We start from the raw sequence: 24742 nt of genomic DNA on the forward strand, positions 1-24742 counted from the left end.
GTTAGGGGTGGTTAGGGGTGGTTCGGTGTGGTTAGGGGTGGTTAGGGGTGGTTCGGGGTGGTTCGGTGTGGTTAGGGGTGGTTAGGGGTGGTTCGGTGTGGTTAGGGGTGGTTAGGGGTGGTTCGGTGTGGTTCGGGGTGGTTCAGTGTGGTTAGGTGTGGTTAGGGGTGGTTAGGGGTGGTTCGGGGTGGTTCAGTGTGGTTAGGTGTGGTTAGGGGTGGTTCGGTGTGGTTAGGGGTGGTTAGGGGTGGTTCGGTGTGGTTCGGGGTGGTTCAGTGTGGTTCGGTGTGGTTAGGGGTGGTTCGGTGTGGTTAGGGGTGGTTCGGTGTGGTTAGGGGTGGTTCGGTGTGGTTAGGGGTGGTTAGGGGTGGTTAGGGGTGGTTCGGTGTGGTTAGGGGTGGTTCGGTGTGGTTAGGGGTGGTTCAGTGTGGTTAGGGGTGGTTAGGGGTGGTTCGGTGTGGTTAGGGGTGGTTAGGGGTGGTTCGGGGTGGTTCGGTGTGGTTAGGGGTGGTTAGGGGTGGTTCGGGGTGGTTCGGTGTGGTTCGGTGTGGTTAGGGGTGGTTCGGTGTGGTTCGGGGTGGTTAGGGGTAGTTCGGTGTGGTTCGGGGTGGTTCAGTGTGGTTAGGTGTGGTTAGGTGTGGTTAGGGGTGGTTAGGTGTGGTTAGGGGTGGTTAGGTGTGGTTAGGGGTGGTTCGGTGTGGTTAGGGGTGGTTCGGTGTGGTTAGGGGTGGTTAGGGGTGGTTCGGTGTGGTTAGGGGTGGTTCGGGGTGGTTAGGTGTGGTTCGGGGTGGTTAGGGGTGGTTAGGGGTGGTTAGGGGTGGTTAGGGGTGGTTAGGGGTGGTTAGGGGTGGTTCAGTGTGGTTAGGGGTGGTTCGGTGTGGTTCGGGGTGGTTCAGTGTGGTTCAGTGTGGTTAGGTGTGCAGCAGCAGCAGCAGCAGCATGAGGCTCCTCTGCTCTCCTGCTGCTCTCAGGCCTTTTTGTGTTGGCGACATTCAGTCAAATACCAAGAAAGATATGACTGACACGCACAGAACCGGAGCTACAACCACTAAGATCAGTTAATAGTTGAATCATTTCTATGGGACCATGTTCTGAGCCACATTAATAACATCTTCTTTTTCTGAATAAAGATCCCCAACAGGTGGAGGTGGAGATAAGGCAGGAAAGCTGCAGAAACAGAAGAAAATGATGCGGCACCAACACAAACACCTTTCATCTGTTTTCTGGAGGGACACATTCCGCCTCCCCCCAGAACAAAAAGCCCTGCTCTGAAGGCAGCGTTTGGTTTGACCACCTGTTACCCTCCCAATAGCAGTCTGATCATCAACTCTAGAAAAGAAAAGCATCTAACCTTTCAGTGGTGATATCCACAGGTTTTAAACTCCTTTAAACTCTGTTACTAAGCAACGCCTCCGGCCTGAAACGGGTTTGAGTCGGTTTTGTTACAGAGAGTGAACTGGACGGGTCTTACCCTCGATTGGCGATGTTTTCAGACGCCGGCATATGCCCTGCACGTCTCCGTAGTCTTCCCGGATTTTATCCACGGCCTCGGTGCTCCGCAGTTCCATGAGGGCCCTGAGATCCTCCATGGCCATGCCAAAGTCCCCATCGTGGTTGCCCTCGGCAACAGAGTTCCCCGGAGGGTGGTCCGCCGTGTTGTTGGCCATGCTGGTGCGCTTCACAGCGGCGTTGTTCCTCTGAGGGTCTTTGCTAAAGCGTTGCTCGTGCTGCTTGCTCACAGGGGATTGTGGGTAGTGTAGTTCTCACAGAAGGAAGTTGGAGGAGACAAACACTGAGGTTAACTCCTGAGCTGGACGTGCATGCTCCTTTTGATTACCATGGAAACAAGGCAGTAAACATGTTTCGGTGGCTTCACACTGCAGGGGAAAGAGAAGAAACAATGTTTTTAGAGACAGAAACTGGAAACTGGCTGCTTCACCAAACCATCTCCTGTGAGTCAACCGTTGAAAACAGGATCACCGTCACATTTCACCACATCAAACACCACAGTTACCTGCCTCTCGGTACACAGACCCTCAGATAACACTCATTTAAAAATCATGGGGAACCAAAGACCCTCACTGTGAGATTAGCAGCACAATTATACAAGAAGCTGAGAGAACTTTAAAACTGGGAAAAAGATCCAAGACACAAACTCCAATTAGAAAGATTAGATGTGATAATCACACCCAGAACACTGCAGAACATATATCCGTGCCTATTAGATGACATGTATCCCTCATCTCTGGTTCTTCTTCTGTGATGAACCAGAGATCAGGAGGAATGCAGCCCTGGGAGCCAATCAGCTTCCAGCAGAGGACAGCCGACCAATGAGAAGGAGGAACTAAAAGCGAGCGTACGGCCCGTCAGCAGAGATCCTGTGAGTGCTCGTCAAAGACTGTCCTCCACTTTTACAGATTAGTGCCTCTGTGGTGGACACTCACACTGGTACCGCTGACCCGGTCAGCAGCAGAGACATTTTATCGCTCTGCTCACGGGCTGAGTGCCATCATCCGAGCTTCGGCTGAGCTACTGTGTGTGTGCCACCTGGTTCACTGCGTCAGAAAAGAAATCTAATTATTACATTCACACACTGAAGTGTTTTCTGTATCGGTCCAGAAGAAGGGAGGCAGCAGGTGGTAAACCCTCAGACCTCTGAAGCAGTACGTTTAAACAACGTCTTCACCATTCATCCTTCATCTCCACTTTTACCCGGGATGCTAAAGATGGTCTCCATACCGGACAGGAGCCGAACTTTAACCAGCTGACGTGGGGTTCTAACTGGATATTGAAAAATATTTGATTAGAACTTCCCAATTTTTCAGATAAGCATTAAAGCTGCAGTCTGCAACTCTTTTTCAAGCATAATGCCTGGAACTGTCCGGGGATTCTGAAAGTAGTACATTAAATACCCCAATACAAAAAAAAAATTTGTTCTCTAGGTCCCCTATATGTCCCGCTAGGTCCCTCCAAAGCCAGCAGGTTTGTTTACAAAATTGCAGACCGGACCGGTAAAAGGTAACCAATCAGGTTACGAGCTGGGCTCTGCTGCCTGTCAATCACTGATTGTGCACGCGCGATACAAGGTAGGCTCGTCCCCACGCTTATTTATCTGGACTATTGAACTTCATTACGGGCTAGTCTACTTACTGTGTCTTCCATGATCGCAAATGACAGGTGAGTTGATGAATGAGGAGTCGTGTACGCGCATCTGGCGTGCACGTAGACGTGCACGACTTCTCATGTGTTTTGAAGGGGCGGGACAGGAAGTTGAATAACTTTTTATTTTTCGGTTAAAAAATAAGCATTTCTTGCATTTTGCGACTACGGAGGTCACCGTTTTCAACTTCAAGCGTTCTGATAGATCATGTAAACTCTTAAAATGCCAAAAAGTAGGACTTTACGTATGACAACAACAAATCCTGCAGACTGCAGCTTTAAAGGGTTTGTTGGTACATGTTTGTGTTCTGTTGCAGCATGTGTGGGGGGAGTGTGGTAATCTAATCTGTGGTAATCTGATCAGAATTCACCACTCAGCTGTATTTTAGGAAGGTTTTAATAATATCACTGCACACAAATGATTAACCTGTATCATCAACATCTCACACACAGATCAAATGTTGGTCACTAAAACGCACTCTGCCATGATATCGCTACAGTTTTAGTTGTTTAAGTGACTCTTTAACTTTAGTTTTCTAACTGAAGTGCTGTTAACGTTGTTTTATCGTTAGCTGCTGCTGATCAGAGGTGAAATGCTGAGATCCAGGAAACGGACTAAACCACATCATCATTGGGGGCGGGGGGGTCAGTCAGTCAGTGTCTTTTTGTGTCTGGCGAGCTGAGCCAGCACTATTTAAGTTTCCCCTTTGTCCCGCTGTCTGAGCTCAGCTGGTTGAGGTAGTCGTGTTCTGTCACTGAGTAAAGTTTTGTTAATTTAAACTCTTTTATTTCGTCATTTGTGGGGTAAATAAAACCAGCCGCTTGTTATAATGTCCCTTCGTCCGTGCCCTTGGGTTCATCGTGTGTGGGATTCAAACAGAAAGTCAGATTTTGGGGCGCTTCACAGATATAATAGTCTCTCTCTCTCTCTCTCACACATGCACACACTCACAGATCATGTTTAACTACACCACCACCACACCCAGTGCAGTCCAAAGGTAAGCATTCCTATCTTTAGACCTTAATGACACACCTGCTCACACATTTTCTTACCAGCATGTGACTGACTGCGTCTGCCTGATTACATTCATACGCTCACCTCCACCATGATGGAAACCCTGACAAAGTTGAATTAACCATGAGCCCAACACGGAGCTTGAGGCCTTTGAAACGCAGAATAAAGGGTGTGTGAGAGGGAGCGTGAACATCACGTGCACAGACTGCTCTGAATCAGTGCAGCTTCTCCCTCTCTGTCCCTCTCTCAGCTGTCCAGCAGCCACCTTAAAAGCACATTAACCCACAGAAGTGTCAATAAAAAGTTGCTGAACCATTAACCTTGTGTGCCGTACAGGCAGTTTGTGTTTGTGCTACATCCAACCGCTAAGAATAAAGTCGTATGAATCACTGCTGGACACAGGGAGGGGCGGGAAACTGGGCCGATTCAGAGGGACCAAATATTTGTTTTCCTCTGGTTTGAAAGGAAACTGAAGAATGAGTTGGGACAGCTGTTCATCTCACATGATTTCATTTGTGAATCGTGTTTGGCTCAGAACACTCAGGGCGAGCGTTTGTGGGGAGAACTACGTCACGATGAGGACACCGAGAGCCGTGTCCCCGATCAGGAAAACACGCCTGCAGGGAACGGCTTCACCAGCAGCACGACATCACACCGGCAGTTTGGGACAATTACCAATGTTTCATCATCTGAATCATCTAAAAACAGTTCGATGAGACTCAGCGGGACAGTGAGCCGCTGAATGATGATCACACTTCATCTCTGATTGGCTCAACATTCATCAGCTGATCCACGACATGCGTGCAGCTCACAAACCAGCATCCCTGAATGTTTACATCGAACAGCTGCAGTAAACTGGGTGTTAGAATTAAACAATAACTGAACTGTGAGGTCATTAGAGGACCAAACAAGACGCTCAAAACTTCACTTGTTTAACAGATTTCCATTATAAATCTGTGGCTGATCAGTTAAGTTCTACTGCAGACTAAATGAGTTTTTTGGCGGCTTTAATTCAGTTTTGTGATACAACAATGGCATGAAAACATGGTGCCACCGAGCAGAATGAGTGGCGCTCCCCAGCAACACATCCATCCGGCGTGTAACACACAGCAGTTTTACAGGTTAGTGTTGATGGGACCAAAGTGCCAATAAAACGGATTCTGGAGCTCAGCTGCATCCATGCGTGTTAAACTGCTGGAACCATTTTACCGTCATCTTTTGTTTCAGCTCTGCACAGTTTTCAGATTTTAGTAGAACAGATGCAGTTTCCTTCCGGAAGGTTTCAGACCTGCAACATTTGTCTCTCAGCCAGTCCTTTCAACAAACTCTGACCCTTCTCTTTTCGTTGATATTTCAGCCCCTGTATCACACTCACTGGGGTTGGGCCGCGTAGATCAAACATCATCTCCTCAGGCTGAGCAGTGATGGGCAATAATCAGTATTTTCCTTACAAACGTCCTGTATTCTAATGACATTCCAGTAGAATACGGCTGTAACTAAGCAGTCACTCAGAGGGAGTCGGTGTCGGTTTACTGTGTTCGTCAGTATCAAGATGAAAACATGTGAAGTAGCATCTAAACTCCGTTTCCTCACCCTGAGCATGAGATAGTGAATGAACCGCAGACTAAATGAGTCACTGGGGCTGAACGCTGATGAAACACTTTTCCACTGCACTCAGCAGCCAGAGGTTAGCCGCTGCTAACAGGTGTTCTCCCTAACAGCTCGTCAGCACAGTTGCTGTGTCGGAGTTCTTTTCTGAACATTTAAGCCATGAAGTCACTAAGTTGGCAGCAGTGAGGTGATTGTGAGCGGGAGAGGGGAGGGCGGGGCATGAGGCCAGATAAAAACCCAGACCGATCATCTGTTGCTGAACCGGCATGAAAAAGTATCGTCTCGTTTGATCTAATCTGAGAGATCACTCCTATAATCTGCACAGTAATAACACACACACAGACACAGGTCAGGAAACATTCAGATTCATTCTTCCATCAGACCATCGTCCGGTATCCACCCTCCTCTTCCTCCATCTCTGCCTCTGCAGACACACCTGCTCTGCATGCTAAAGGAGCAGCCTGCACCACACACACACACACACTCCAAACTAAGCAGCGTGTGATTGGTCCAGACACAGATGTGTGTGCGTGACAGAGTGTCACACAGTAACCAGAGAAAGAGGAAAGGAATGCAGGAGACCACACCCATATCTGCAGTCATGTGACCAGAGTGGAAGAAGGAAATCCCCACACTGCAGAGAGTTGAGGAGCTGTGGACTGAACACACACACACACACACACACACACACACACACATCTGTTTGGTGTTGATGGTGCGCTCACATGGTGACACAATAAGGACGATTAGAAATCAAGATTCATACATTTATCGACTTGCTTTATACTACGTTTATTTTGCTCGGAGCTGAAAACACCGATGAGTCACCTAAAGTCAGACGGGCCCGTTGGCCTGAATGATGACTTTCCTCACACACAGCTCCTGTTATGGAATGCTGATTAGCTGCAGTAAAGAGGTGATCATGAAGGGACTCTGAGCCCAGAGTCCCTACACTTCATTTATTCAGGGGGACGGGAAGAAATGTGAGGAGAGCAGTGTGCACTGTGCACTATGACTGTGTGAACACTGAACACATTCAAACCTCATGCTTTAATGCAAACAGCTCATTCCTGGGATTCCTGAGTGAGTGAGTGAGTGAGTGAGTGAGTGAGTGAATGAATTGGACAGCCTTACTGAGGCCCCTCAGCCCATTGTGCAGCGTTTACCATGTTAACTGTGCATCGGATAACTTTAATGTTTCAGCTGATAAATGTAGAAACTCTTGTGTCGTTAGTAGGGCGGGGCGAGTTAACTCGTTATTATCGCCTTAACTCGTTAGTTATTTAACGCCGATAAATATTTTATCGCGCATTAACGCAGGTTTTTGGGGGGTTTTTTTTATATATAATTTTTTGGGGCTTTTGTGCCTTTAGGAACGTTCAGAGAGACAGGAAGCAGGGGGCAGAGAGAGGGGGAACAACATGCAGCACAGGGCCGTCCGATGCGGGACTGGAACCGGGGCCAGCTGCAGCGAGGACTATAGCCTCTGTACATGGGGCGCCTGCTCAGCCCACTACGCCACGGACCTGTTTTATTATTCATTTTATTATTGTAAAAGTCTGTTGCTCACAGGCTTTTATTTTGTAAAAGTCTGCTGCTCACAGGCTTTTATTTTGTAAAAGTCTGCCGCTCACAGGCTTTTATTTTGTAAAGGTCTGCTGCTCACAGGCTTTTATTCTGTAAAAGTCTGTTGCTGTCTGCTGTGGAACAGGAAAAGAAAGTAATCGGCGGATCCACCAAACATGGAGAAGGGTACGGAACTTTTACTCGGCCATTTTCATTTTAAAGTTCTTCCAGACGGCGGAGTCGACAGAACCAAAGTCATCTGTAAACTCTGCCAAGTTGAATTGTCTTCTCAGCGTAGTAGTTCCAGTCTAAAATATCACTTAAAGGCAAAACACACAACTGATAGCAGCAAGTCATTCAAGGAAACAGACAGTGGAGCGAGGCTTCTACATAAAAACTACAGAAAGATGCTGATGTTAAAAGTGTGTTTGCACAACAAATGTTATGGCACTTTCATTCATATGGCAGCACATTTAAAATAAAGCTAAATGCTAAAAGCTATACGCTACTTTTGAATTCATTTTTGGATTCTGCGTACAAATGCGATTAATCAGGGAAATCATGCGATTAATTAGATTAAACATTTTAATCGTTGCCCAGCCCTGGTCTTTAGTCATTTCTTCTGAGCAGCAGAACGGTGGTTAGGAGTGACGAAGGGGGCTACGGTTTAAATCACCCCCCCTGCAGAGTGAGTTAAAGCATAAAGAGGACCGCCGGGGCAGACATGACACCATCAACACCAGCAGAGAACAGACTGTGGTCTCAGCTGCACTGTGTAACCGCTGTAACATCTGAGTGGCACAGACGGAGCAGCAGTTGTTCGTCTGCAGACTCAGTGCTGCGGATGTGAGGACACCGAGCGATGCACTAAAGAGTTCATTTCCCACTTCCAGCATGAAAACAAAGCAACGTATGCTGCACCAGCAGCTGGCAACTGGCCTCTTTCAGATACACTTATTATGATTACACCAAGTGCAATTAGTAAGCACAAGTGGAGGGATTTCTGCACTACAGTCGTGCTTCGAGCTGTTCGAGTGCTGGATGTAGCAGCTTTACAGAAGTCCAGGTGACATCTGCGAATACAGGAAGAGCTGAACATATTCAAGCAGGGACGTCCAGGGGCTCTTTGAATACAGAGAGACGACCTTCTTGTCCTTCGTGCCATTTTCAGATTAGACAATCTGAGCCAAACACAAGGCAGCAAAATCTGGACAGCCTCCAGAAATTCAATAATCCTGTTTCCAGCCCGATGCTCCGAGGCCCAGTTGGTACATCACCGCAGAGTCCTGATCCACGCTGATCATGGCCCAGATGCACTGAAGCAGACCTGCAGCAGCGTGCACGTGTGGGTGTGCATGTGTGAAAACAGATCAGACCGAGCTGAAAAGCAGATTGACAAGTACAGAATTTTTCCCTCCATTTAAAAAGAAAGCAAAGCTTTACATGCTTACAGTGTGGAGCTGAACCCAAATAAAAGAGGCCAGGGGGGCATGGAGGGTGGGGTTAGAGAACAGAAAAACAAACCTAACCACACGTAGGACTGACCTGATCTACATTCGGCTCTATATGAACACACAGGTATCTTAGTTCTGAGAGTTTTACATGAACCTTTACCAGAGACCAATGTTCCCTCTGAGCTGCTCGCACATTCTCAGCGCACAAATATGCAGCGCATAAAATTAAATTCATCATAAACGTATTAATTAATATCTAACACCAGACCTAATGTTTTTCTGTACCATTTTTCAATGTTACGCAGTGAGTGACAGGTGTTCAGCCAATGATACGGTTTACTTTCATATGTGCCCTGCCCATACGCGCCGTGCAGGTTAGCTAGCTAACATTAGTGCGGCGGAGTTAGGAGTTAAGACACGCCCCTTATGGCGAAACGAACAGGCAGCGCCAGCGACACATTCACTCACCAAGCCAAAGTAAAACAGAAATGCGGTTCTTTTAGGATGGAATGGCTGTCTGAGTACAAATAGAAGAACAAGCAGTGAAACTGGGGGAGATTTTTTTTCTTTTTCAAGTGAGAAAGGTCGACTCTGCAAAACAAGGCTGCATGCATGACTCTCTCACATAACAGATAACATACTACACATCTCATGAACAACAAGATTTTTGTCTTTTTCATTTTAAGTGGGCCAAATCGCTTATATCGGTTTTCTCTCCAGTCAACATATCTGCAGTTTGTGTTTTTAAAGACTGACTAATAAGCTGCACAGTCAGCAGGTCTCAGAGTTCCTCTTCAACACCTGGGGGGGGGCATGTTTACTGTAAACACCTCCCAACTCAAAAGGACTTTCTGATGCATGGGAACACAACATCCAGTAACCTGCCTACAGTTAACCCCTCCTCCACCTTCGCCATCAAAACTAAAAATAAAATAGTACAGTGACAAATATGTGGGTCTGAGAATCAAAACCTCTGAGATACCTTACCCTCTGAGAACCCAACCCTCTGAGAACCCAACCCTCTGAGAACCCAACCCTCTGAGAACCTAACCCTCTGAGAACCCAACCCTCTGAGAACCTAACCCTCTGAGAACCCAACCCTCTGAGAACCTAACCCTCTGAGAACCCAACCCTCTGAGAACCTAACCCTCTGAGAACCCAACCCTCTTAGAACCCAACCCTCTGAGAACCCAACCCTCTGAGATACCTTACCCTCTGAGAACCTAACCCTCTGAGAACCTAACCCTCTGAGGAACCCAACCCTCTGAGAACCCAACCCTCTGAGAACCCAACCCTCTGAGAACCCAACCCTCTGAGGAACCCAACCCTCTGAGGAACCCAACCCTCTGAGGAACCCAACCCTCTGAGAACCCAACCCTCTGAGAACCCAACCCTCTGAGAACCCAACCCTCTGAGAACCTAACCCTCTGAGAACCCAACCCTCTGAGAACCTAACCCTCTGAGGAACCCAACCCTCTGAGAACCCAACCCTCTGAGAACCTAACCCTCTGAGAACCCAACCCTCTGAGAACCTAACCCTCTGAGAACCCAACCCTCTGAGATACCTTACCCTCTGAGGAACCCAACCCTCTGAGGAACCCAACCCTCTGAGATACCTTACCCTCTGAGAACCCAACCCTCTGAGGAACCCAACCCTCTGAGAACCTAACCCTCTGAGAACCCAACCCTCTGAGATACCTTACCCTCTGAGGAACCCAACCCTCTGAGGAACCCAACCCTCTGAGATACCTTACCCTCTGAGGAACCCAACCCTCTGAGGAACCCAACCCTCTGAGATACCTTACCCTCTGAGATACCTTACCCTCTGAGATACCTTACCCTCTGAGATACCTTACCCTCTGAGATACCTTACCCTCTGAGATACCTTACCCTCTGAGATACCTTACCCTCTGAGATACCTTACCCTCTGAGATACCTTACCCTCTGAGAACCCAACCCTCTGAGAACCCAACCCTCTGAGATACCTTACCCTCTGAGATACCTTAGCCTCTGAGATACCTTAGCCTCTGAGATACCTTAGCCTCTGAGATACCTTAGCCTCTGAGATACCTTAGCCTCTGAGATACCTTAGCCTCTGAGATACCTTAGCCTCTGAGATACCTTAGCCTCTGAGATACCTTAGCCTCTGAGAACCCAACCCTCTGAGAACCCAACCCTCTGAGAACCCAACCCTCTGAGAACCCAACCCTCTGAGAACCCAACCCTCTGAGAACCCAACCCTCTGAGAACCCAACCCTCTGAGAACCCAACCCTCTGAGAACCCAACCCTCTGAGAACCCAACCCTCTGAGAACCTAACCCTCTGAGAACCCAACCCTCTGAGAACCCAACCCTCTGAGAACCTAACCCTCTGAGAACCTAACCCTCTGAGAACCCAACCCTCTGAGAACCTAACCCTCTGAGAACCCAACCCTCTGAGAACCCAACCCTCTGAGATCTCCTTGTTGGCACCTGTGTGTACAGTAAACAGACAGTAAATGATGGTATTAAACTCATAACCTTTAGAGACTCTGCACATTTGCCACAATGTTGTAAATTAACCTGAAATCTACAAGACTGAACAACATCAAAAGATATTTCCAAACCAACTAATTATGACCTCATCAATAATGCCCTCAGAAATAAATGGAAATAAACCAGTTTTATGTCAGTTATTAATTCATTTTTCCATTAAAATTAATGTTGTTTTTTCCGTGTTCCCATGACCTGAATTAATTTATAATGCTTTGACATTTAGCAACAATTTAGCTGCTGTAGGTAAAAAAAATATTACACACTACGTTACCACAGCATGGGAAGGTTTAGTCAATATTTCATTATCCCAATAATAAGCAAGATTAAGGCGTTATCATCCAACAGTCAGTGCAGTGTTTAATTAGAAACATTAGGTTCTTTGGGACCAAAGCTCATTATTGGAGGAGATACACCTCACTCTTACCCTACAGCTCTTTGAAGAGTCCTTGTTGTTCGCTCCTATCAAAGATAAAGTCCCTTTGCAGCACGAGTAATGGTAAATGAACTACATTTATATAGTCCTGTTAACCAGTCAAAGCTTTTCCACTACAGGCCAGCTAGATGCTCCTGGTATATGTGACTACATCTACCAGCAGCCAGCTAGCTGCTCCCGGTACATGTGACTACATCTACCAGCAGCCAGCTAGCTGCTCCCGGTACATGTGACTACATCTACCGGCAGCCAGCTAGCTGCTCCCGGTACATGTGACTACATCTACCGGCAGCCAGCTAGCTGCTCCCGGTACATGTGACTACATCTACCGGCAGCCAGCTAGCTGCTCCCGGTACATGTGACTACATCTACCGGCAGCCAGCTAGCTGCTCCCGGTACATGTGACTACATCTACCGGCAGCCAGCTAGCTGCTCCCGGTACATGTGACTACATCTACCGGCAGCCAGCTAGCTGCTCCCGGTACATGTGACTACATCTACCAGCAGCCAGCTAGCAGCTCCCATCTGCGATGAAGGCACCACAGAAGAAGTCTTTGGAGTAGCTCCCAGTCCACCAAACTGTAAATGTTATATTTATGCTGGCGTGAACATTTCTGACCAGAACTTTTTATGAAGGTAAACGGGGTTAAAGATGCAGCAAAATAAAGCCACTGTATCATTTATGTGTGCTTTCTTTACTGGGCTAATGACAGCGTTTATGAAACATTTTTAAAGCGTTGTCAGCATTAATAAAACGTGATGTGGATCTTTGTTCTTGGACCGTTTTTATGTCTCAGATAGCTCAGCGCAGGATAGTGTGTCTGCAGCGTGTGAGATGCAACAGAATCTTTGATATAAAAACTCTTCCTCTAAATCATCCAGAACAGGATTCAGGAATGCGAGTATGTTGGCAAAGACTCAAGACCTTTAAGCTCTGCAGTGCTCTACAACTCATTGGAACTTGTGATGAACCACATCCACCAGTTAAAAGAAGGGCCATGATCAAATCTGTCCCATAACAATAATTAAATTTTCTCATTTGCTTAGATAAACATCATATTACGGAAGAAAAAAAGAGCTTTAAACACCACTTAACCTTTCACGTCTCGGCTTAATTAGATTTACAGGACTGTGGAGCTCTTGTATCAATAGTACTCCTCTCCTGTCTTCCAACAGAGCACCTTGTGACCAAAACCACATTCATGAAGGAATGGTTTGACCAGTTTGGGGTGTAAGAACCGGACTGGCCTGCAGAGGGCCGTCACCTGGACTCCACCCAACACTTTCAAGGGGAACTGGGAGAACTTTAAGACGGGGTCAATGGTAAAAAAAAAAGTTTACCAAAGATCTACAGCCATGTTGAGAAACCTGTTTTAAAGCCTTGGTAGAACCAGAGGGTGTTCCAGCAGCATAGTTCAGTGACATGCCCGACAATCCCAAGTGTTTGCTCAGTTTGAGTCATCTGGTGCGTGATTTAACATTTAGAAAATGTCATTAAAGTAATGAGACACTGATTCAAAGCCTTAGTGTTTAAGGTAAGGAGAAGCCTCGGAAACAAAGCGTGACATGAAATGATTCACATATTCATGCCCCTCCTGACCTGCGTGCTCTTTGAAGGGAAACTCCTTTGAAGTGTGTCAGCATCTGTGCAGCAAAGCCCCTTCCAAATTAGCCTTCACAGCTAACCAGGTCCACAGGGGAAGCCCCAGCTGTGGTCTACACCTCAGCGATGACAGCTGCAGACCCAAACCACAAACCCTCACGGGATACTGTCTAACACTTCCTCATCTCATTTCCCTCAGACTCACCTTCATTTTCTCCTTTAGCAGCAACAACAGGCTTTAGAGGCACTGAAAAACCAACTGTCTGCTGGCAGGTGCACAGTTAAAAGAGCTAAAATAACTCCTACCTGCGTGCATTAGTCACATAATGTGGTCTGTTTCACATTTAAAGACTTAATATGTTCATATCTTAATACAGTAGCAAAACTATTTACATTTCCACCACCGTCTGCCTTGTATTTCCTGCTCAGGAGTTGTGTGTTCTGGTAGCCAGTCCTGTTGTGGATCCATGCAGGTCCCTGCCAAGCATGTAGAGAACCAACACGCTTCACTGAATAAACCGCATTATTTGGGTCAAATCTTCCCACAACAGAGGAGGGAAATACCGTCGTAAAGCTTTAGACACTCCCTGAAAGCTTTCCCTGTCAGCTCCGTGTTGCACTAAGATCCTGGGCCTCCACGCCCAGTGGTGCTCTGAGACACACTGAAAGCTGTATCATTACTTCTGGAAGAAGGATACTGGAAACTATTTGATAGAAATGCACAACACTGGAAGAAGAAAAAGGCCCACTGACTGTGAAGCTCAATGGGGCGATAGCATTGGAGCAGTTTTTCACAGCAGGGGTCTCAGACTTTAAGGTCAGGAGACCCAAAGCACACGAGAAGACACGAGAAGAGCCAGAGAGCAGAGCTTAGGGTGCTGCTGTGGCTCCACCTGAAGAGGGTCAAACAATCCCTGAAATATCAAGAAACTGACAGAGTTTTCTCATGAGAAGTGTACCTGTGTGAGGCTACTGCGAGCTTCTGTTACTGAACTCATGTTCCTTCCACCTCTGGAGGGTCAGGGCAGCGGCACCGGACCACTCCGCTGTTCTACATCAGTGTCCTCAGAAACCCACATGATGCCAAACATGTTTCCTGTTCCTAAGAGTTCTGTGGATGGATCAGTTTTCAGTAAAAAGCCACCTTTAAAGAGGTGATTTTAGACTGGAAAAGCATTTTTAGATTTTCAATGCGGCCATTCTTACCTGCCTTTTATGAAAATAAGGTCACGGTGCTTAGAAACTCAACATGTTGATCTGCCGAATCTTAATCAAACGTCAGATGAAGAAGAGCATATGGAGCACTTAAAGCGTGCTTTTAAATGACCAAAAAGACTCTCTCATGATTAGGGATGGGAATTGATAAGATTTTTAAGATTCCAATTCCATTTTCGATTCTGCTTAACGATTCGGTTCTTTGTCGGTTCCCTTATCGATTCTCATTTGGAGAAAAAGGACAACAAACCGGTCGATTAGCATCAACTTTGTTTAGTTTAGAAGTAACACGAGTCATGACCTCACAAACCCAACAACGGTGAGGTCCACATTGGCCTATCATGGCCTGGGTAATTTAACTCTTCCTGCTCTGGTGAAAGGAGAAGCTGGAGGTAGAGGTGAACTGGGGGTAGTACCACCAGCCTCTGGCTCTGAGCCAGTCAGGCTCTGTCTCTCATGATTTCATCTAAATGTAATGCCTGAGAAGGCATTCATTTAACCTTAACCGTTACTAACAGCAGCTTTTACAATCAGGCAAATGGTGCTAACATGATAGGCAGTGTTTGTTAGTTAGTTGGGTAGTTAGTTAGTTAGTTAGTTACCTGCAGTGTTAGCCGAGGACATGCTAACGTTGCTGGGTTCAGATTCACCGACGTTAATCATTCATTCATAGTTATTGCATGTTGGTAGTATTTCCTAGCCTGACTACGTCATACTCACGATTCTAGTCAGAATGTGAGTCTGATACCGCTCAATAGAGATTTGAGTCTGGGGCGTGTTTCAACCGAACCAGGAAAAAAAATGCCTCTCGCTCAATTGGATAGACCTACAACCAATCAGAGCAACGTAGTATGTGACGTAGATTAAGCGACACACACTTGTTGTAGGAAGGACGGCAAAAACATCTTTTCTATCGATAAAAGCCTTTATCGCTTTCCTCTGTTCGTCTTTCAAAATGAATGCAATGTGGAGATCCTGTAGAACAGACTCGATGGCAGAATCTACACATCCTAGCTCTCCAGCGGCAGCGCTCTTTAGTGACGTAGTCGATAATGTCCCTGTTGATCATCTGTCCATCATCGTATAAAGCCCGCCCTGGCAATCTGATCGGGTCGACTGTTTTGATGTCGAGCATAGAGATTTGAGCAGAGCCAGACCGAACTTCCTGACCAAAAATTGTATGGGCGGGGCTAAGTTCGGCTGGCACCCAGTCTATGTATTTCCTCCCTTTGGTGAAATATTCACTTTGCAAGTTGCCCTGTTGTCGTCTTTTTTAGGGATGTGTAACCAAACTTTTGAGCGTTTGTACCGCTTGGGCGCCATGTTTACTGCTAGCTGCGCCAGACTCGCCACGCAACGTTGCGTGGTGACGTCATTTGCGCCCACTGGAATCGATAAGGGAATCATTTGCAAAATTGGCAAACGATTCCAAGGAATTGAAACACTGGGAACCGGTTCTCAACAAGAACCGGTTTTCGATTCCCATCCCTACTCATATGTGAACGTCCCAGAGTTGTTACACCGCAGTGTGGTATTGAGCTTTTCATCACTCAGAGTCCATTTAACATGTCGACAGCAGTTCTCTGCAGCCCGTTTGGAAGCAGGTCACACATTTTAAGAAAGGCTGCAAATATCACCCTAAAAGAAACAAACCACAATCTTAAATCCACAGGACTTCTTTGTGGTTTCATTCCATTGTCTGGACCAACCTGCTCTGGACATCTTGTTTTTAAAAAATGTTTTCTACCTCTGCGTCTGAAAGAAGAACGCAGAGCCTCTCTGCCACCAGCAGCAGAGCTCCTTTCATCTTTTCTGAAGACAGACATCTAAAGGCCAAAACAAAATACTGAGATCAGTCTGCTCATCTCAGGTTTTAGGTGGATTAACACATGTTGTTAATGGTGGAAAGCTTTTACTGTCCCGGCCCACTCAAACATGCAGAAAACAGCCGGGACAAAAGAAAAGCTTCAGCAGAACACAGTGAATACTCACACTGAAAGACAGCCCCAAACCTCAGGCATACTTTCAAAGCCCAGACGCTACCTGAGCCAGTCCACTGGGAGCACTGGGAGACATTAGCAGCTTCCTGTTCCGGAAGCTACAAGCCACAGCGTTTTTGGTGCTTATCAACAGGGAAATGTCAGCAATCAGTCCCTTTCCTTCCTCCTTTATTCCAGAGGCTGCCACCACTCTGAGTCCCGGCTTCATAACGCATCATCACACGACCCTCAGTCTCTGAACACAGAAAACACAGAGTCTGTATGCTGCTGTCAGTCACCATCACCACCAACTACAGCCAGCAGCTGAGGGGGAAGTCCTGCTTCTGCAGGAGGGCCACACATGCCATGATGTCATGATGCCATGTTACAGCAGCTGCTTCAGACCACATCTCTCTGCTGGTGGTCACCTACTTTGGGCTTTCACTTTTCTAAATTTGAGTTCTGTCAGATGGCGTTCTGTAAATGCAACAACAACAGTGACGCATCGAGGCCTCGTGTTCCGGTGTGAGCTTTAGTTCTGCTGTGGAGGGGGAAGTAAAATCAATGGATCCATCGATAAAACAACACAGGATTTGTCATGTTCACCCTGTATGGGGCAGGCTGTTCCATCCATCAGTCATGTTTTGAGTTTGAGATTGTGGACTGAACAGGCTCTTTAGAGCAACATGCTGCTGCATCCTCCATTTCACGTGAACATAAAGTAAGTCAGTGAGTGTGAAAGCAGCACACAAACAGTTCTCTCCACAGGATTCATCTGAAAGATTTGACACACAGAAAAATAAAGCCTCTCAAGTCAAGCCCAGGGAAGAAAAAAAAAAAAAAAAAAAAAAAAAAAAAGGGTCGACACCATTTTGGGAGGAAACAACATGAGCTGTGACACCAATGAGGTCCCTGACCACACTAATCTACACACACACACACACTCACACACACACACACACACTAAGGTTTATGGCAAAGAAAGAGAAACATGGCTGCAGGGCATTTCCTCTGCTCTTCACAGTCAAAGTGTCCTGGAACACGTTTTGCTAAATTAAAAACACAAACACACACAAGGTGCTCAGAGGTCCGTTTCACAAAGCAGGTTTAGTGAAAACTCTGAGTAGGTTAACCCTGAAATGAGGGAAACTTTAAGTTTTCCGTTTCACAAAGAGAGGTAACTTAACCTCTCGGTCAGTTACCGTAGTAACAGACTCTGAACATAACCTGGTCGGGACCAGGTTTTACTCAATAAACCTGGAGTTTCTCTCTGTCTCCGCCCTCTTTCAGCCATTTGATTTCCTCATTCATTCAGTCAGCAGAGCGAGTTCTTCTACTTCTAAAGTCCTTTAGGCACAGCAGGAGGCGACTTTTTCACCAACATGTCCTTTGGACAACGATCCCGTGGATGAAGGTGCAGCATTACTGCGCAGAGAAATAAATATTCGTCGGTAGATGGTTATCAGACCGCGCATAGATTTTTGCATTTACAGACAATTATCTTTTTGAGCGGCACCATCAGAATTTTGTTGGGAAAAAAGAAAAAAAAAAAAAAAAAAAAAGACAAATAAATATTTGTATGAATAGGCTTAAAAAAGACATATATAGGCCTATTATATTTTATAAAGGCACTTGTGTCTTGGGGGTGGACTCCCTCAGCCACTGCCCTCCCGTTAGAGGTGGCGGTGCTGGGCACCACCGGTTTTAGGGGCATCTGCCTTCTTTCTGTTGGCTCAGTAGAAGTCTGTGTTAGTTTAAATAGGCTTAATTATTTAACAGAACATGATATAGATGGGAAGACATTTATGTGTGAAAACAGCATTATGTTGGGGATAAAATAACTGCAGAGTCAAATAGCCACTTAATATTTACTTTATAGTGTAAAACATGATCAAAATGAGGTACCTCCATGCCGAGGTCTCACCTGTTTGAACAATGTTTTTATATTTCATCTTAAGCTGCTGCCAAGTGCGCTTCTTCCCCGCGGGATTGCACCTAAATGAAATAAATGAATGGGCTACCATTCAAGCAGTTTCCCTGTAATATTATTGTGATTGCAAAGGACTACATTTAAACTTACACTTTTGCTGCTGCAGCGGTGTTGCACTTATTTCTAAAAACTTATTGAAACTCGCCGTATGAGCGCATTAAGATTTCCAATTCGAGGTTGCTGAAAAACTTAGCCCCTCCTCTTCCTCGTTGCCATGGTGACTCGTCGAATCGGGGCTCCATTGAAGCTGGCTTTTTAAAGTTGTGGCGCACACGCAAAACTCAAGGTAAACCTACTCAGAGTTGATTAAACTCACTCAAATCAGCGTTTCTGGAACCGAAAACTCAGAGTTTTCCATCTCAGAGTAGATCAACTCAGAGATCAGGAACGGACTCAGAGTTGGTTGAACCTCCTTTGTGAAACGGACCCCTGGTAAAAAAATAAAAAATAAATTTATTGACAATTATCCATCATCCAAATTCCTTCAGCTCCGTCTCCAGAGACTTGGACTATCGATGACTGATCGCCTCGACAACAACCAGCAGGCTGACAGCAGCTTACAGTCCGGCTCAGAACCCACATTAGGGGGTTCAGACAGAAAACACGCCTCTGTAATGTACGGAGGAACTTTTAGTCTCCATCAGTTCCCCTCTAATCATTTCATACGGCACGCTTTGGGTTTATTGGTTGGTTTAAATGCTTCCTGGTCACCTTGTGGATGCTTTCACTAACTCACACGTTCTTAGTGGTGGCAGAAAGGTTGATCTTCAGATCCAAACAAAGATGTTGGGAACATCCAGAACAGCTTCAGAGCGCTTCCTCTGATGACACAATATATATTTTCAATAAATAAATAAATTAAATCTATTCTTCTAAGTGTTGCACGCTGTGCATGAATCTACTTCCAACAGGTGATCACTCACATGGGTTAATGTTGCTCGTGTTAATCATAGAAGAAAAGCTTTGATTTCTGGGGCATTTTATGCCTTTGAGACATTAGAGGTGGGTTATGGTTTATGGTCAGTGACTTGAACTCAGTTATTAAGTACTTAATCAGCCTTCATCACATCCAACTTTTGGTTTGAGAAGCACTGATGAAGTCTGTTGTGTTTTTGATGATGGATACAACTCGCACCGTATGTTAAATAGAGCAGAAACAAGAAGAAAAGTTCATTTTAGAAGAGGAAAGTGGTCGTTCGTGTTGATTCTGCATAGAAAAATGACTGCCTTGTTTCTTGTTCTCACAGAAAACAAAACTCTAAATGACTGGACATGGAGGAGTCCCAGTCAGCTGTGTGGAACGCACTTTTGTTTGCCATTGTGCAGTGAAACAGGCCTGACGAGCATCAGCCTCCAGCCGTCCTCTGCAGTGAAGCAGCACGTTACTCAGCCTCAGATGACTGTTGGTAGAGCATCTTGTGACTGAGAGCAGAATGGAAAGAGATCCTCACAGTCTGCTGCTTGTTGGGCTGAGCACCAGTGGGACAATGTGTCAGCCTGAACAGTTATTTTTCACAAAACCCAGGAATGTTTGGTGTCAGAGAGCGGAGAGCATGTGGATGCAGGAAACACAGGCTGCCATTGATGTGAATGAGTAGGACGAGTGTATCAGACGGTCCAATCAGGAAGCAGCTGAAGGCACGATGGTCGTATTCACGGGAGGAATGCGATGCAACGGGGGGGGGACATTTCAGATTCAGCTCAGGAAGAAGCACCGTTTAAAAAGATGGATGACTAATGATTTGGTATGCGGATCATTTCAGAAGTAAACGGCGGATTCAGACAGCAAACATGTTCAACATCAGTTACCTTCAGATTTAATCAGTGGGTTACATCCAAGTTAGCTCTTGTTCAAAGAACCACAGAGATACGCTGAATCCCAGTCAGATAAACAGGCTACGCATCCGGTTATGGCAAAGAAAATTCATCTCTGTTTGGGAAAAGCTGAACTGTCCATGAAAGAGACCGATGAGAGGGGCCACGATGCTGTGTGTGAGGGCTAACAATTCGGTTCATCTTCAGGTAAATACGGTCTTATGAACAACACTTCACTAAAGCCTCGTTCCCACTATGCAGCCCGGTACGGGTCGGTTCAGCCCAGTTCTCTTATTTCAGTGTTTCCACTACCACCAAAGCGTAAAGGTCCCATGGAACCCGTTCCCATGGAACCCGTTCCCATGTCTGTAGCCCTTCTGCTTGGGGTAGCGAGCCCACAGGACCGGTTCCAGGCTCTGCTCTCCGGTGTCGGTGAGGAGGCGGTGCAGCGGCAGCTCGATGGCGCTGGGCCAAACCAAAAAGTTTTCCAGCTGATTGCAGCAGAAATGTCAGAGAGTGGTTTCACCCGGACCGCGAGCCGGTGTGGCGTTAAGCTGAAGAAGCTGGGAGCTGGTTCCACATTATGGATGTTTGCTGTTATTTGCCATTTACCCTTCGGCACGCACTCCGCCCACCCCTGAGGGGCCCCTTTGTACAGTGGGAACGCGAGCTGACCCCAAAGAGACCCGACCCGTACCGTACTGAACCGACCCGTACCGTACTGAACCGACCCGTACCGTACTGAACCGACCCGTACCGTACTGAACCGACCCTTACCGTTCTGAACCGACCCGTACTGAACCGACCCGTACCGTACTGAACCGACCCGTACCGTTCTGAACCGACCCGTACCGTACTGCATAGTGGGAACGAGGCTTATGTTGACAAGAGAAACTGGAAATGAAACCAGTTAATTAGAAACATCTTCCAAATAACTGAAGCCATTCAGTTTGCACACAGAGGGAAATCTATACCTTCTGTGCTGCTGAAAGCAGAACAACAATCTGACACAGTCAAAGTCACGAGAAAGAGTGTGACATGTTCTGTGTGCGCACGCACACACACACACACACACACACACACACACACACACACACGGTCGTTTTTATTTGTGAACTCAGAAATAAAAAGCCACTTCGGCTCCACTGAGCACATGATTCAGCCACAGACTGACGGTGCTGAAGACACACAGGTCAGAAAACCAAACCTCTGCCTGCTAACATTCACAGTTCAGGAAGAAGAAGAAGCAGAGAATGAACTCTGAGGTTTTCCCAAACAGATCCCTGCTCCTCTGTCATGTCTGAATATTTGAATGCTGTGATGGCAGAGCGTGCGGTCAGACCTGAGCTGTGCATATCTGTGTGTGCACACTGTGATGAAGGACTGTGTGCAGTCAACAGAAATCCACCCAGCTCCCCAACATAAACACCGCATTCCTCCGCCCCGCCCTCCTGTTCACAGACCGGAGGAGGACCGAGGCTGGGCGGGACGCAGACCTGCTGCACATCGTTGGGGTCTGTCCCACATCGTTGGGGTCTGTCCCAGGGTTCCCTGCTGACGGGGAAGGAGAAACAAACCCCAGCAGGGAACCAGGACTGACCATCAGCAGGGTTTCCCACCAACTAACAGCCACCCAAAACCTGACGCAGCGTTCTGCTGAGCAGCTCCACCCACATGCTGAAAACAGGAACATCTCCCTGCACAGCAGCAGTGTTATGGTTCACAGGGTTTCCCAAAAGATCTACAATGTTGTTGGAAGGTTGGCTGAAAGCTCAGCAGACTGAAGGCACGTGGCCTTTTTTTGGGGGCTTTTTTATTCCTTTAATGATAGGACAGTTGGAGAGAGACAGGAAGCAGGGGGCAGAGAGAGGGGAAAGGCTACAGTCCTCGCTGCTGTAGCCTCTGTACATGGGGCGGCTGCTTAACCCACTACGCCACCGACTGCCCCTGGCCTCCTTTTTCAAAGATGCACAAGAGAACAAGAACAGGATAATTTCTAACGATGTATTTTCACTTTTAATAAGCAAACACGAGGGGAAACGTGACATTTCTGCTCAAAAATGACAAACCATCAACTGTGCAGAACATTCAGACTCATGGTGAGAAAATGAAAAAAATATTCTGATTTACTTTAATAACTTTGGAAGATATGCACTAATGTAACAGAGAGACAGCAGCGAGGTCTCCCTGGTGCGACCAAAGCAGCCCTGACCCATCACGGCATGCACCCCACATGAAGGTGTGCAGGGGCATCTTAAAGCCTCTAGCATGGTTGCTGCGTCTGCTAGTGCGAGCGGTGTTGATGACGTCACGATTTTGTGCCGGCTGTGGCGCGAGTCGATGCGCCAGTAGTTACAGTTTTCTCCGTCACAGAGGTGGCGCTGCTACGTGAAGGTTACCGCTACTCTACAGCCACGAAAGTGGAGAAGAAAACAATGAAGAGCAGGAACACTGTCATCCATGATGCTGCTGCAGTATGTGGATAATTTAATTTTTTTAATTCAGTAAAATAGGTGAAGGTCTGAAGCCCCCGGCATCAGAGTCTCTGCCCTCTTCTTTGCCTTCACGTATCTGTCCCGTAGCTTCTTCCACACATTCTTACAGAACTCTCCCTCTTTCCCCAAAGTTCTGCCCATCTCTGTGCACCAGTTTTGGGAGTTTACGTGCTCCCTGTGCTGTTTCACTGCAGTTTCGTACAGCTGCTGTACAAACGCACCTCCTGACTGAGCCGGTCTCACATCGGTCCATCCGGTCTGTCCTTCTCAGCGCAGCCGAGTTACAAATATCGACTGGTGCACGACAACACGCTGCGCCGTCTTTTCAAGGCAAAGCGCCAGGCCTGAAACGTCATTCTGACATCATGGGTCGGCTGCGCCGTGAGCGGCGCGTCAGCTGTAAATCCGCCTTTACTCTGCTGGGGTGGGTGGGTGTGCCCTGACAACACGATTCATCAGACCAAGTCACAGACTGCTGCTCCGTCCCCTTCTGACACGTCAACACTGAATTTAGTTCTTAGCTTCAAGTGGAGCTTCAGACAATCAGAAGATCAAAAAGGGGAAAAAGTGAGCGACGTTCAGCTTGATCCCGACTCGTCTCTGCTGGTTTTAGCCCAAGAACAAAGTCGGTTATGGTTCAGGCCTTTTAACATGAACCTTTCACATCTTAAAAAGGTTTCTGAGGTGAGGAAGCAGCAGATTTCAGAGAGAGGAAGAGCTGACCTGAACCATTTCTCTCCCTCTCACACACACAGCACCTGTTGAGCTATATGAGAACAGGGAAGTGAAATCCTGACTGTTGCCAACACAACATGAGGAAACCATTGAGCCTTTGCTTCCTGTTGGTTCTCAAACTGCCCTCCATCTGCTCACTTCTTCCTCTGACCGACGCCTCGCTCAGCCTCTGAGAGGAGACACTCCCTGACGCACAACCCCCCCACCGTTCAAAGCACAGCTCAGAGAGATATATACACACACACACTCATTTTACTGGCATCTAAACTGAGCAGATTTCTTTTTCATTGCGCTATAAAGAACAAATCCCTGAAGTTCTGCTCAACATAATCCAGCAGAAACAGTGATGAACCCCTAACTGAATAAAAGGACTTGCAGCTCTCTTCTGTGTGTTCCAGATCCGACATGCTGCTGGTTAAAACTCTTCTTACACACACACACACTATCTTTATTCTGTCATCTTTATCAGCTGTTAACATGCTGCAGAGGAATGCCAAGTGAGCCACACACAGGCAGGCAGGCAGGCAGGCAGGAGCCCTGACTCTGCACAAACACCAGTCTGAATCACAGTTACTCAGCCCTGGAGCTCAGTCTGTTTATCATACAACACCCAGTGTTGTGGAAACTTTAAAGCAGGAAGTTCCATCTGACATCAGCCTGCCAGCTGCTGTGCCCTCGCTTATCGTCCAGTTAACCTTTTAAATATTGGTTGTTTGATCATAGCAACCATTAAAAGTACATAAAGTTTAATGATGCAAGAGCGAGTGACAACGTCCACGACTGAAATTTCAACTCAACATTGAGAAACCTCCCAAAGAGGTCCATCCCCGGGTCCAGATTTCCAACTTTAGAGCAAAAATATTAGGTTTTCCAATAATCCCAACAGTGCAGGAGGTGAATTTAAACGGAATCCATTTCCTGAATAAGACCGACCTCGGTGCAAAGCTACGCAGGGTCCATGCGGTCCCAGATATTTGGTACTGGTTATAGACCTGCAGCAGAAGTCGTGTCACGAGGCACCGCAGCCTGGACTTTACATCAGAATGTGTTGGTGAGCAGAGACGCAATAAAAGAAGCAAACTAATGTTTTTCAGTAGCTTTAAGACATCGTTTATAATATTTTTACAGCCTTATTCAT

The 24742-nt window shown here is 46.7% G+C and overlaps 1 protein-coding gene across 5 annotated transcripts in view; it reads right to left on the bottom strand.

The window, feature by feature from the left end:
- LOC142376644 (plasma membrane calcium-transporting ATPase 1-like) overlaps positions 1–24742 on the bottom strand; it is a 96661-nt gene that overhangs the window by 60183 nt on the left and 11736 nt on the right. For all 5 annotated transcript variants that reach the window (XM_075460083.1, XM_075460082.1, XM_075460085.1 and 2 more), the window contains one exon: positions 1472–1877. In XM_075460083.1, coding sequence (XP_075316198.1) covers positions 1472–1667 — 196 coding nt within the window. In that variant the 5' untranslated portion in view covers positions 1668–1877. The remainder of the gene's footprint in view (positions 1–1471; positions 1878–24742) is intronic.

Source organism: Odontesthes bonariensis, chromosome 3, assembly GCF_027942865.1.
Source record: "Odontesthes bonariensis isolate fOdoBon6 chromosome 3, fOdoBon6.hap1, whole genome shotgun sequence".
Taxonomy (NCBI): domain Eukaryota; kingdom Metazoa; phylum Chordata; class Actinopteri; order Atheriniformes; family Atherinopsidae; genus Odontesthes; species Odontesthes bonariensis.